General features: G+C 38.3%; 1 protein-coding gene, 2 non-coding genes and 1 pseudogene across 8 annotated transcripts in view; all 4 read left to right on the forward strand.

The window, feature by feature from the left end:
* Window positions 1–15,149, forward strand: part of SSH2 (slingshot protein phosphatase 2) — a 229,263-nt gene that overhangs the window by 171,121 nt on the left and 42,993 nt on the right. For all 6 annotated transcript variants that reach the window (XM_043478968.1, XM_043478939.1, XM_043478928.1 and 3 more), the window contains 2 exons: window positions 2,627–2,691; window positions 10,875–10,996. In XM_043478968.1, coding sequence (XP_043334903.1) covers window positions 2,627–2,691; window positions 10,875–10,996 — 187 coding nt within the window. The remainder of the gene's footprint in view (window positions 1–2,626; window positions 2,692–10,874; window positions 10,997–15,149) is intronic.
* Window positions 4,570–4,649, forward strand: LOC122425625. The gene has a single exon (XR_006264933.1). It is a non-coding gene; the product is annotated as a small nucleolar RNA U2-19 (small nucleolar RNA).
* Window positions 4,790–4,855, forward strand: LOC122425607 (annotated as a pseudogene).
* LOC122425070 lies at window positions 14,114–14,220 on the forward strand. The gene has a single exon (XR_006264674.1). It is a non-coding gene; the product is annotated as a U6 spliceosomal RNA (small nuclear RNA).

Raw genomic sequence — 15,149 nt, forward strand, 5'->3', positions numbered from 1 at the left:
AGAAACATTTTTCTCCTCTGGAAGTTCTCCATCCTGAAAATTCTTTCCTCAGGTTATTTGTCTTCATAGAACAAAAGGAAAACTTAGTTTTTAAAAAGCCCGAGCTGCTTACCTCAATTGTAGCTAGTAATTGTCATTCTTCATTGTTTATACCTAACACTTTGTCTCCCCACTCTCGTTCTTTTCTTTTTTTAACAGCTTTATTGGGACATAAATACTATATTATTTACCCAATATACCCATTTAAGGTGTACATTCAGTGATTTTTTTTCAGTATATTCACAGAGTTACACATCCATCACCACTAATCTAATTTTAGGACATTTTCATCACCCCAAAAAGCAACCCAGTACCCATTAGCTGTCCCTCCCTATATCCCCCACCCTCCCTTCTATCCCTGAACAATCACTAATCTACATCCTGTCTCTATAGATTTGTCTATTATGGGTGTTCCGTATAAGGGGAACCATATACACAATCTTTTGAAACAGGCACCTTTCACTTGAGACATGGCCCCTTTCAAGACTCATCCATGTGATAGTATGTATATTTTTATGATAGAATAGTATCATAGTGTATGGATATATACCACATTTTATTTATCCATCCATCAGTTGATAGACATTTGCGTGTTTTCCATTTGAGGACTAATATGAATAATGCTGCTGTGAACATTGTGTACACGTGTTTGTGTGGACACATGTTTTCATTTCTCTTGGATTTGTGCTATGAACCCACACTGGTTCTTGTACATGAGACTTATATTGTGTCTCTGGGTTTGAAGTATAGTAGAATGAACCTGGGCAAACATAATGACTCTTCTTTTTAATTTTGAAAGTTGAAATATTCTTCAATAGAAGAAGTAAAGAAGCCAACAGTAAAATGAGGGGGAAAGGCAAAAAAAAACTATTCTTTAAGAGAACAAAAGGGGGGAATTCCCTGGTGGTCTAGTGGTAAGGATTGTGTTTTCACTGCTGAGGGTCTGGGTTCCATCCCTAGTCAGGGAGCCTAAGATCCCACAAGTACCACAGGACGGACAACATCTGTTTGCCAGCCTACTTTTTTTTATTCCTATCTCTCTCCACTTCTTGCACATATCAGTATTTCATCTGATAATTAACAGCTATGAAGTTACCTAGAGGAAAAGTATGTATGGAGATTCCAAGACCAGTGTGAGAACAGGTTACACTGGCATCTGTGATTATGCAGCTGCGTTAGTTACTTTAGACTCTCAAAAAAGGGTTGGGCAGGAATGAAGTTTTTTTGTTCTCTCATCATCATTTATGACAGCACATTATCTAATTATCTCTCACTAGCCAAAGCTTCCCTGGTGGTTCAGACAGTAAAGAATCTGCCTGTAATGCATGAGACCCGAGTTCAATCCCTGGGTTGGGAAGATGACCTGGAGAAGGGAATGGCTTCCCACTCCAGTATTCTTGCCTGGAGAATTCCATGGACAGAGGAGCCTGGTACAGGCTGCAGTCCATGGGGTTGCAAAGAGTCGGACACGACTGAGCAACTAACACACAGCCAAAGCTTTGAGATTTCCTAGTACAGTAGGGAACATGAGGAAATCTATAATAGTTTGATACAAAGAAATTTTCAACTTAGTTTTATAGAATGTATAAAAACTAGTGAGGATTGAAATAATGATTGGCCATTTTAAAGCACCTAATGATATGTTCACTAGAATTTATATCCCTTGAGGTTTACTGTACTTATACACACATACATGAATTTTTCTTTTTTTTTTGGCAATACCATGTGGCTTGCAAGATCTTAGTTCCTGACCAAGTATTGAACCCACGCCCTCAGCAGTGAACACACAGAATCCTAACCACTGGACCACCAGGGAATTCCCAAGATTTGATGTATTCAATAAGTGCATGCTCAGTTGCTCAGTCATGTCCGACTCTTATGGGCTGTAGCCCTCCAGGCTCCTTTGCCCGTAGAACTTTTCAGGCAAGAATACTGGAGTGAGTTGTCACTTTCTCCTCCAGGGGGTCTTCCCAACCTAGAGACTGAACCTGCATCTCCTGCATTGGCAGGCGGAATCTTTACCTTTGCCCCATCTGGGAAGCCTATTTAATAAGTACTGTCTTTTTAATATCAGCTACTAATGTGAAAATTATTTTTAACTGTTGACATTATTCCGGGGGGAATCTAAGAATCTTTTTAATTATGATTTTTGCAGCTGAATATTACAGTTACAAAAATAGGAATGGCAAAATGGTTAGCTTTTTTTAAGTTAGGAATGATTCTAACACTACATACCATACACCTCAATTTCAAGATTCCCTCAGTTCCGCCTTCTGTGGCCCTGAAAACACAGCCAGTGCTTTCTCTGCCCATCATTCTCATCAACATCAGTCATAGTACAAAACTATGATTGGTCTCAAGTGCAGCTAGGACCAACACAAAGCAAATTTTAATGTAGTATAAACTTAAAAGTGAATGTATGGAGATGCAGTCCACCATTCATATAAAGACACTCAGTTTCTCTGTCTAATTAGAGCCCCTCAGTGAACCAGAACTTTCTTTTACACAAGTTATTAGGGTAGAAGGAATCCTCTCTCTTAACATTACAATGGAGAATAATTATTGTTTGTTTTGTAAATTTCACCAGGTGATCTCCAACAGCATCTCCAAGCAATGTTCATATTACTTCGCCCAGAAGACAACATCAGGCTGGTAAGTTAGTGGTATTATTATAACTTTCTTCTTCAAAAGACTAAGATAGCAAACATTAAACAGTCATTTTTATGTCCCGGCACAGTGCTGGGAACTATGTGGACTAGAAAAGAAGAATGACATCAGCAAAGAGCTTAGAATGTAACTGGGGATGTGAGCTAATCTGAAATGATGTGAAATAATTTGATGATCCAAGACTTGCTGAGCACCAGTTTGTGAGTTACTGACCATAACTCACACATTCTGAAGCAGTGATGCTCAAACTTCAGAGTACATCAGAATCACCTTTAAAGCTTGTTAAACTGCCATTTGCTGGACTCCACCTCAAGAGTTTGATTTGGGGAGAAGGAGGCAGTAATATTTACACTTTTAGCAAGTTTTCAAGTATTGCTGATGCTGCTGGTCCAGGAATCACACTTTGAGAACAACCCCTCTAAAATCCATAACAGTCACTTGCATGTATTAAAAATAGAAATTTGTGGATAGTTTCCAAAAACTGTGAGCTTTGGTAGAGCTAAAGCTGAGATCGATCACTCACTTTATCTTCTTCTCATTAATAAAATTCCAGAGTTGGGATTGCACCTCCAAATGTTAAAATAATTTCAACCACTAGAGATTTGGGAAAGCATAAGGGAGCAGTTAGGAAGGCTGAATTGGCAATTAATTTTTTTTCTTTGCTGCTAAAATATGCAGCTTCAGCTGCTTTACATTTATAAAGTATAAATTCAAAAAATGTAACTGAAGCCTTTGAATGAATTCAGAGTTCAAGTGATAAGCCATTTTACAGCAGTTGTTTTGAATTGTTGCAAACACATAGTCATTATGTTTCAGATTATTGAGTGAGTCATCTTCAAGAAAATGAGTGAATACATTGTGTGACTTTGGACAAATTAGCACTTTTCTAACTGAAAGAAGTATTTGTAGACTCAAAGCAAAGTCCTTTGTTTTGAGTTAAATTTGAAATGCTGAAACTCTCATCCTGGGGATTGTGCATAAGGTTAAAAGTTTGCTAGTCAACTGAAAGTACTGCTTTTATTTTTTTAATAATTCAACAACGAATAGAGGCACTAAATCCCACATTTTGCTTTAGCATTGAAAATAGGACTAAACTAATTTTTCCTCCAGGAAAGATCTACATTGTAAATACAGTCTTAAGCATTAGTACTTAGGAAAACTGTAGCTGATAAAATGAAGACAGTGGTTTTATAGTACTCTTACAGATTATCAAAGACCCATTTAATTTAAAAAAAACAGACTAGGAAATTAAGAACTTTCCTAACATTTAAAGTAACTTTAGCTAATATTTTTAACTAGAACTGAGGTTCTGGCAAGGTACTACTAGAAGGCGTCCTTGAGTAATTTGCAGGAGAATTTAAGAAAATGAGTTTTTTGGTTTTGTTGTATAGTACATTGATTTTTTTCCAAAAAGAAAATGTTTTGTCTTTAATCAGACAGTACAGAAATTCATAAAGAACAAAGTAAAAAGCACTTTGTGTCCTGTACCCCAAGAAAATCATTTTTACTCTTTGGATGATTATCCTTCTTAGTCTTAAGTGTATGTGTAAGAGTATGTGGAAGGACTAATGCTAACGCTGACGCTCCAATACTTTGGCCACCTGATGCGAAGAGCTGATTCACTATAACAGACCCTGATTCTGGGAATACTGAGGGCAAGACGAGAAGGGGGTGACAGAGGATGAGATGGTTGGATGGCATCACTGACTCAAGGGGCATGAGTTTGAGCAAACTCAGGGAGATAGTGAAGGACAGGGAAGCTTGCCATGCTGCAGTTCATGGGGTCACAGAGAGTCGAACTGGACTTGGCAACTGAACAACAACGACGTGTCTGATGCTCTGCAATCTGCTCTTACTGAACTGGGTCATTGATGAAAACAGCCAAACCTGAGCGTCAGAAAACCTTGCAGTCTACCTAAAGCATGATCTCTGTAGTGCTGACAAGCAAAAATATAAAGTAATTTAAAACTTATTTCTAGGTTGTACATGCTTATAAAGGTGACAGTGGATCACTGAAGACTTGTCAATGGTTGAATGAGACTTGGGGAAGGGACAGTATATGTTCGAAAGGCTGATCAGTTCTGAGCAATGATAAAAAATATATTACTGACCTTTATAACTGTTGTTTTCTACACTTGATCTGAGCTCAGAAATGAAAGAAGAAAAAAAGTGTATGTCATGTCAGATAGTGCCTTTTTTTTTCCTTTTTTGAAATAGAAAGCTAAAAATATAAATGTCTTATAACCTGCTTTCATCACACTTTCCTATGGGTGTCTTTCCATGTCAGTAAATAAACCTGCTTTTAATGACTTCACCGATATAAGTCCTAGAGTTGTTTATTTGTTTTTTAAGAATTTCATAGTGATTTTTAAAAAATAACAAAACCCAGAGACTCCCTCAAGCTCTGTTCTTTTGAAGACAGTGTTCTTTACTCTATTAGTGTCACATCTGAAGTCTATTTTAATTTTAAATATTAACTTTGCTTTGTTCTTTGGCTAGAAATTAATATTTACATACTTTTGAAACCTTTCTGATGGATTGGGTGAGCTGCATGTCTAGACATTGGGACTTTATAATGTGGATTCCCTCAGGGTAAACATGGCATGCAGGGGCATGATGTAAGACTTGGGGGAAAGAGATTAAAGGTAAACTTCAGGAGGAGTATTTCCTAACTTGGGTGATGCTGAGGAGGCAAGTTATTGTATCAGTTCTTGAACTGCTTGTAATCAGATTAAGCATTTAAATGAGGGAAGTTTTAACATTCTTTGATAGATGAGCTTTGAGAACAGTGGGGTTCTTATCTCTCAAAAAGAGTCATGAAATGACTTCTCAGACCTAGGATTGCTGGACCTAGTTCTCCTGAAACTTGTATTAGGATTCCAAATTTAGCAATAAAGGGACTTTCTTAGAGTACTTTTCTCAGTTGCTATTGCTGCCACCTTTTAAAATCCAAAATGCTATTTTATTTGGGTAATTAGAGTAAACCTCAGTAGTATCCTTTTCAATGAGAGCTTCAGTTAATCAAATGCATCCAAATCATTGTCTTATTCAGGCCATCTATTCCATGGAAGTTCTGGAAACTGAGGAAATACTGGAATTGCAGCCAGTTCTAATATTACAGTATTATCTGAAAAATGCTATTTTTAATTATATTTCTCTGATTGGCTTGATGGATTCAGTTATTCGATATTATTAAATTCCCAACAGAGGAGTGAAATAGATCTCAAACCAGGGTGGGTATTAGGTTTTTCTTTATCTTGTGGCTCTTAAATTTTAATTTAATTCCTTAGTCTAGAATCTTGAAGCTTACAGGGAATTTTGAAGCCTCAAGTTGACTTAAGGCTTTGAAAAAAAAAAAAAAAAGAAAATCATAAAAAAATTTAATGTTATCCTTCTAATTAGGACATAGGTATTAAATTAACGTGATGGCTTCCTAACTCCCTGATTAAAGCTCCATTTCTGCTTAGTAAAAAGTTAGTATTAGCTGTAGGTACCATCTAGAGGTCCATGATCAAATCCCAAGACTTCTAAGTGCGATTCTTCCATCTAAGAAGCTGAAAATGGAGTGAATCTGTGATGTGCCAGTTGTTGTTGTTTAGTCGCTAAGTCGTGTCCAACTCTTCTGTGACCCTGTGGACTGTAGCTCACTAGGCATCTCTGTGGAATTTCCCAGGCAAGAATACTGGAATGAGTTCCCATTTCCTTCTCCAGGAGATCTTCCCAACCCAGGGATTGAACCCATATCTCCTGCATTGGCAGGTGTATTCTTTACCACTGAGCCACCAGGGAAGCCAATAACTCATGCCTAAATTAGAGTGAGATGACTGGGACCTTCCCCATTAGGTTTGGGATCTTCCGTTATGGTTAGACTAGACAAGGGAGGGCCAAACATTTGAAATGCTCTTCATATTTTAAATAGATACATAGATACACAAACACACACCTCACTTGTAAAAGAAACACAACTAATGTTTTATTTGAATATCCCAAACTTGCTAACTTGGCCTGGTAACTTACATAATAGGTAATATTTATGGAGTTTATTTGTTTGTTTTTGTTTTTACTTGTATTGGCTTCCACTGAGCCAGTCAGTCTCCACTAATTGGTGTAGAAGTTGTAAATAAATGACCAGAAGCACAGTTCAGTTGTCCGCATGCCATTTGCATGTGAACTTTTCCAGAAATCTTCAGAGCTTTGACAGCATAAAAGTCCTCTAACATACATATTCAGGAAACTGAACAGTTAGAGCTTGCCAAAGCAGGCCCAGGTTTGAAGTGAAGTGAAGTCGCTCAGTCGTGTCCGACTCTTTGTGACCCCATGGACTGTAGCCCACCAGGCTCCTCCGTCCATGGGATTCTCCAGGCAAGAATACTGGAGTGGGTTGCCATTTCCTTCTCCAGGGGATCTTCCCGACCCAGGGATCGAACCCAGGTCTCCCGCATTGAAGGCAGATGCTTTAACCTCTGAGCTACCAGGGAGGCCCAGGTTTAGATATGTAATAATATCTAGGTATGTAATAATACCTGAGATCTTGTTTATTAGAAATTCTAGTTTACTTGCACCAGGTGTTTGGTTGATTTAATATTTTGTGGAGTGTTTCTGGAGCCTCAGAGTCTGTGCTGCCCCCCAGTCCTCCTCATGTGCATTTGCTGCTGGCCATTACTCTGTGTATAGTGTTCCCTCAGTCTGAGCCCATAGGACTAGACCTTTGTCAGTCTAAATATTAATTACCTCTTAACTTCTCACAGGTGAATTTGGTTTGAAATGTCCTGTTATTTCATGGAAAGTAAAAGTCAGCAGTACAGCTTTCTACCTGCTACATGGAGTCAGAATGGTGGGAATTACATTCTTGGTGTATGAGCTCTTATTAGAAACAAGCTTTAATGTAGCTACTTTTGGTGTCTGTGCTCACAAGGTAGCTTTTCCTCAGAGAGTCAGAGTAGAGGCAGAAAGACAGCCAGGAGTGCCTCACCTCTGCCTTACTAAGTGGGTCATTTGATGGCTCTTTTTTTTTTCCTTTGCCTGTGAGACCATCACCAGAGTCTGTGCCATGGACATATTCATCACCTCTGATTGTTTCCTCCAGAGACTTCCCTGGTGGTCCAGTGGTTAAGAATCTGCTTTCCAATGCAGGGGACATGGGTTCAATCCCTGGTTGGGGAACTAAGATCCCACATGCTGTGCAGTGTGGCCAAAAATAAATAAAAGTTCCCTCCAACCCTCCCTCCTTCCATCTTCTTCCTCCTCCTTACAATGATGATGATGGTGACAATTAGCAGAAGACCTACCCTCTTAGCAAATTTTTTTAGTAGACTTTATTTTTTAGAACAGTTGTAAGTTCACAGTAAAATTGAGCAGAAGGTGCAGAGACTTCCCACATACCCTCTATTCCTGCTCATGCATAGCCATCTCCACTGTCTCCCACAAGAGCCAAACATCTTTTACAATTGATGGACCTACATTGACAAATCGTTATTATCAAAGTCTGTGGTTTACAGAAGAGTTCACCCTTGGGTGTTGTACATTTTACAGGTTTTGACAAATACATAGTGACATGTATGTAGTCCACCACTTTAGTATCATGCAGAGTTATTTCACTGCCCTAAAAATCCTTAGTGCTCCTCTAACCCCTGGCAACCACTGATCTTTTTACTGACTCCATAGTTTTACCTTTTCCAGAATGTCATAGAGCTGGAACCATACAGGAGATATCTAGCTTCTTCTTGTTGGCTTCTTTCCCTTAGTAATGTGCATGTAAGATTCCTCCATGTCTTCTCATGGCTTGACAGCTCATTTCTTTTTAACACTGAGTAATGTTCCATTATCTGGGCATATCATAGTCTATCCATTCACTACTGGAGAATATCTTTTTGCTTCCCACTGTTGGAAGATCTTAAAGTAAAACTTGGGCACCATGTCCTCTTACTCCAGACATTTAAGAAAAAGGTATAATCAACAAGGCCATTATCATGCTGACACTAAGCTTTTAATGTCATCCAAGACCATGTGCATATTTGAATTTTCTGAAAGCCCTTTTAAAATATCATAATTTTGACAAAAATAATATAAACTTCAGATATCTGAAACAAGAAGATGTTATAGTGCATAATCTGTAAGAGTTCAATAGAGCATACTCCTCTGGGATATTAAACTTTGCTTTGCAATCTTGAGAAAGAAGAATGGAACTGGAGGAATCAACCTGCCTGACTTCAGGCTCTACTACAAAGCCACAGTCATCAAGACAGTATGGTACTGACACAAAGACAGAAATATAGATCAATGGAACAAAATAGAAAGCCCAGAGATAAATCCACGTACCTACGGACACCTTATCTTTGACAAAGGAAGCAAGAATATACAATGGAAAAAAGACAACCTCTTTAACAAGTGGTGCTGGGAAAACTGGTCAACCACTTGTAAAAGAATGAAACTAGAACACTTTCTACCACCATACACAAAAATAAACTCAAAATGGATTAAAGATCTAAATGTAAGACCAGAAACTATAAAACTCCTAGAGGAGAACATAGGCAAAACACTCTCCAACATAAATCACAGCAAGATCCTCTATGACCCACCTCCCAGAATATTGGAAATAAAAGCAAAAATAAACAAATGGGACCTAATTAAACTTAAAAGCTTTTGCACAACAAAGGAAACTATAAGCAAGGTGAAAAGACAGCCTTCAGAATGGGAGAAAATAATAGCAAATGAAGCAACAGACAAAGGATTAATCTCAAAAATATACAAGCAACTCCTGCAGCTCAATTCCAGAAAAATAAATGACCCAATCAAAAAATGGGCCAAAGATCTAAACAGACATTTCTCCAAAGAAGACATACAGATGGCTAACAAACACATGAAAAGATGCTCAACATCACTCATTATCAGAGAAATGCAAATCAAAACCTCAATGAGGTACCATTACACGCCAGTCAGAATGGCTGCTATCCAAAAGTCTACAAGCAATAAATGCTGGAGAGGGTGTGGAGAAAAGGGAACCCTCTTACACTGTTGGTGGGAATGCAAACTAGTACAGCCACTATGGAGAACAGTGTGGAGATTCCTTAAAAAACTGGAAATAGAACTGTGATATGACCCAGCAATCCCACTCCTGGGCATACACACCGAGGAAACCAGAACTGAAAGAGACACGTGTACCCCAGTGTTCATCGCAGCACTGTTTATAATAGCCAGGACATGGAAGAAACCTAGATGCCCATCAGCAGACGAATGGTTAAGAAAGCTGTGGTACATATACACAATGGAATGTTACTCAGCCATTAAAAAGAATTCATTTGAATCAGTTCTAATGAGATGGATGAAACTGGAGCCCATTATACAGAGTGAAGTAAGCCAGAAAGATAAAGCCCAATACAGTATACTAACGCTTATATATGGAATTTAAAAAGACGGTAACAATAACCCTATATGCAAAACAGAAAAAGAGACACAGATGTACAAAACAGACTTTTAGACTCTGTGGGAGAAGGCGAGGGTGGGATGTTCTGAGAGAACAGCATTGAAACAAGTATGCTATCAAGGGTGAAGCAGATCACCAGCCCAGGTTGGATGCATGAGACAAGTGCTCAGGGCTGGTGCACTGGGAAGACCCAGAGGGATGGGATGGAGAGGGAGGCGGGAGGGGGATCGGGATGGGGAACACATGTAAATCCATGGCTGATTCATGTCAATGTATGGCAAAAACCACTACAATATTGTAAAGTAATTAGCCTCCAACTAATAAAAATAAATGGAAAAAATAAAAATGAATAAATAAATAAACTTTGCTTTGTATTATAATTGTTGGTGGGACTTGGATCTGTGAGTCACAGATCACATTCCACTCTTAGATCAATAGAACATGCCCAGGTAATTGTTACTGTTATAAATTAATCTAACAGCAAATGTTTGTTGAGCATTTAGTATATGCCAAGCACTGTACTTCACATGCATTATTTCATATGATTCTTATAACCCAGCAGAATAGGTATTATTATATCCCTTCCAAATAACTTACTGAAAGCTTTGTAGTTAATACATGAGTTGGAATTTAAATTTAGATCTCCTGACTATGGCTCTGCTGTCTCCCTGAGTATACTTTAAAATGGTGTTGTAAAAAGGGCTGAATGATCTTAAATTGATGTTGTGAATTTCTTAATTTCCAGGCTGTAAGACTAGAAAGTACTTACCAGAATCGAACACGCTATATGGTAGTGGTTTCAACTAATGGTAGACAAGACACTGAAGAAAGCATCGTCTTAGGAATGGATTTCTCCTCTAATGACAGGTATGCTACCTCAAATGGGAGGATGGAATAACCTCTTTTTAAACAACCTACTCTAGTTACCTTTTGAATTATCACAAGAACATCTTATGCAGTTCTACCTCTAAAAAGTTCAGCATGTAAAACTAGAGAACATCAAAAGTATCTTAGCCACACAATCTTTAGAGAGAAAATTGTTTAGTGATGTGTTTGGTTATGTGTCCCTAATTTACCACTCTTCCTTACCTTCTTCCTCTCATCTTTAGGTAGTAATGATATAAAGCAAATGGTTTAAAGTTCTGTCTCCAAGGAGGGAAAAAAATGGCTTTTCTTTGCAATCCACTTTATTTTAAGCCATAATGACTCACTTGGTGATTCTGGGGCACACATCCTTTGTGATTTTGTACCAGTAGGTTCTGGGGGCAAAGAGAGCCCACTTTAATTCCAGTCTCTTACATCCATGGCCTTACACCTTGCTTCTGTCAGATGTCACACTTCCTTTTTTCTTCTTCTGAGTTAGAAAGGAGGGGGGAAGGATGATTTCTAAAACTCAAAACAGAACCTTTTATAATATTCACCTTTGACTTTAGCAGCATTTTACATCCTAAGATTAAAGATATCACACAGAACCTGGCTCCTTTGTGCCCCGAAGGCTTGTCGCTTTCTTTTTTTATCTTCCCACTTTTTCTGGAGAAATCTTAGGAAGGCTGTGGAATGTGGCTGCTAAGCAGATCTTTGCATTGTAGATAATAAGCCTCAGGAAATCCTGCCAGATGTCTCAAAGCTTGACTTCCTGGTTCAGGACTAGAATGCAATTGTGGAGTAGCTAGGGGTGTGACCCAGGCTGGGAGAATTTAGCTACAGAGAGCAAAGAAGACCGAGAGCTATTCTCATTGTCCTAATGTTGGAAGGAGGGGAAAAAAAAAATCACACTGTCACCAGAAAGATTTTCAAACTAGTGTTTACCTGAGCTTGAACATAGCAGTCAGCCTGAAAATGATTTGTGGGTTCACCAGGATCACAGGGCCAGAGTTGTTACCTTGTATACCACTTACAGCCTTTAATTGTAATGCCCTGCAATTACACAGGATTGAAAACCACATTTAGGAAGCTTTTTCTCCTGCCCGGTTTTAACCTCTCCTGTTAGTAAGCAGCGGATCTTTCCAGAAGTATTCATCCTGTAAGAATACCTATCTTGCCTACATTCATTAGTATTTTAAAACCTCTGACTTGGGTTTTTATCTTTCTAGATCTGTACTGTCTAGTATGTTAGCCACTAATCACATTGTAACTATTTAAATAAAATTAAATAAAACTAAAGTTTCAGTTCCTCTGCCACAACTAGCCACATTTCACGTGCTCTAGCTCTATGTGACTTGTGGCTTGCCTGTTGGACAGAGCACTTCCGTCATCACAGAAAGATCAGGTGGACAATGTGGCTCTCCATCTTGCTTCCTTTGATTTGGTTCTCCCTGACCGCTCCTTTGGAAGTCCCATAAAACAGGAACTGGAGCTGCGTGGACACAGCATTTGAGTCTTGCCCGAGAGAGAGAAGGTGACAACTTCAGATTCTCCTGACCTAAAGTGTGAGAAGTCAGGTGTCTAATGCTCTCTCTCTTTCACCTTGTCCTGAACATCCCCAGAAATCATAAAGAATGCTTATTAATGTGAGTGCCCAGTAATTTATCCGCAGTGAACTGCATCTGTCTTTGGTAATAGTCCTGCCTGATTCATACCTGACCAACAAAAGAAAATTTTCATTTATGGAAGACAAAATGTGATAAGAAAAGCTAGAGAAACTAGTTTTAATTCTGTTTGGTAAATTTGATATTATGAATTATTCCCCTACACCCTCTGTTTGAATGAGCTTAGATAGTAAGAAAAATGCTACCTACTTCAGAATACCATTGCTCAGGTAATCTAGTATCGTTTATGTCTCAGTTGCTGTTTAAGGAACCTGTATCCTTTGTGTCTGTGAATATAAAAAGTTAATGTTTCAGAACAGTATTAAACCAGAGTGGAACCCAGAATGTTTATGACATGCTCATTCCAAGGATTCTCAAAATCTTATTACAGCCAATTTATTTAGCCTCTTTGTAAGATCTTTACATATTGTGTTATAGTTTTTAAGTGATAAATTTTTTAATAAAAAGTATAGCTTTAGTTTCCAAATTGCATTTTATATATATTTCAAGTTATAAAAGAGCTTTATGATGTTTTAATTTTTCTTCATTCCACCAATACCTTGAAATGTCTGGTACATAAAGCCACTCAATGAATATTTTTTAATGAGATGAGTATCTATTAAAAGAAGTAACTGTATTTTAATGGAGGAAATCTCATGTGACTCAAGATAAACTAGATAAAAATACTAGATGTGCCTAATTCAGGCCTCTCTTTCCTGTCATGTGATAAAGCTACTCCTTAAGGTAAAAAAACATTCTGACCTGAATACAAGCAGAAAATGTGATGTTTGGTTCCTGCGTATCATTGTCACTTGTCTAAAGTTTAACTGGTGTCTGGTCACAAGCCCATGGATCACACTCCTTTGAACCTTTGGTACCTTGTTTAGTTACTTAATTTCTTGATTTGCCACTAAGCTATTGACCCTTCATATACTTGTTGCTAGGACCTAGCTAAGCATTTGCTTGGAAAAAAAAAAAAAAACTTACTCTAAAAACTCACTCAACCTTGAGAAGCCATTTTCAAAACAGGTTTTCTCTGCACCCATCTTATCTATTCAGCAAAAACAGTGGTGGAGCTGTCTTCCTCCCTCCAGGGCCTGGCACAAGAGCTGTTCGGGAGTTCAAGCTCAAGGTTACGGTGTGCTTAAGCTGTTCAATCTTGATCTGAATCTCCTACTCTGGAATCACTAGTGGCGTTGTGAGTAACACAGGCTAGCAAGTGCGCATTGACGCAGCCCAGCTAGGGGACAGCCTCCCTTAGCCCTGCAGTGACTCCAGCAATGGGAGTCCCATGTTCCCTGCATTGTTTTTAACGCGTTATCATGACGTCCCCCTCCCTGCCCTGCCAAAATCACTCTCCATTTTACTAGAGCACCCACTGCAGATTCATATTGAACATTTGTTTTACATGACAGTACAGTCATATGTATTTTTCACTTAATTTTTTTTCACTTTAGTGCTCGTTTCGACAGCATATATACTAAAATTGGAACGATACAGAGAAGATTAGCATGGTCCCTGAGCAAGGATGACACGCAAGTCCATGAAGTGTTCCATATTTTTTTTTAAACATATATATTTTTTTTTCACTTTAAATATGTTAGATTTTTATGATAACCCTATGAGGTTTAGGTTTTGTTACCTGCATTTTAAGATGAAGAAACTAAGCCTGAGAGGGGTTAAATAACATGTCAAAAGGAATTGAAATACTGAAGGAGATTAGGTTCAGATCTTTTGACATAGTAAAACTAACTGCTCAATAAATGGTAGTTGTTATGTTTAAGCACTGTTGCACACTTTTTTTTTTTTGGTGTGTTATCTAATTTAATCTTCAAAACAGCCCAATAAAGAAGGTATTTTTTATCCTAGTTTTACAGATAGGAAACTGGAGCACAACACAATTAATTACATGGTTAATGTCAGAATCCAGATTCTAGAGCCCCTCTGACTCCAGAGCCTGTGTTCTTAGCCATCCTTCACTGTTCCACCTCCTACATCCAGTGTTCTTTCTCCTATATCATACTGCTTTTCTAGATATATTGGCAGGGAAAGAGTGTGGGAGCCTTTGGGAGACTAGATGGAAGGGAAAATGGCTTATGGCAGCCTTAAGGCGAAAAAGTCACAGAAGTCTTACTAAGGTAATTATAGTTGTCCAGAGAAGTGATGTGGTAGAGACTCAATTGGGAGTCCATGGTTTCCATCCCAGCCTGTTCCACTAATTTAAAACTAATTTCTTTCCTGGAGTGTGTGTGATTTAAATAATATTCTAACACATGATCCTAGAGCTGCCCCTTTGTTGGTTGTTGAGAGTCCTGTTCACTCTGTACTTCAGCAATGCTGTTTCAGTGCATAGCCGCCAAGCACTGTTTTATTCATTTAAACGGCAGTGTGTCTCTTTTGTCTCTCTAAGCCATCAACAATTACTTTTCCCTTTTAGACTACTGAGTATATTCTGGCATTTAATAAATCTGTGTAAACCTCGTAATTAAAGT

Source organism: Cervus canadensis, chromosome 1 (assembly GCF_019320065.1).
Source record: "Cervus canadensis isolate Bull #8, Minnesota chromosome 1, ASM1932006v1, whole genome shotgun sequence".
Classification (NCBI taxonomy): Eukaryota; Metazoa; Chordata; class Mammalia; order Artiodactyla; family Cervidae; genus Cervus; species Cervus canadensis.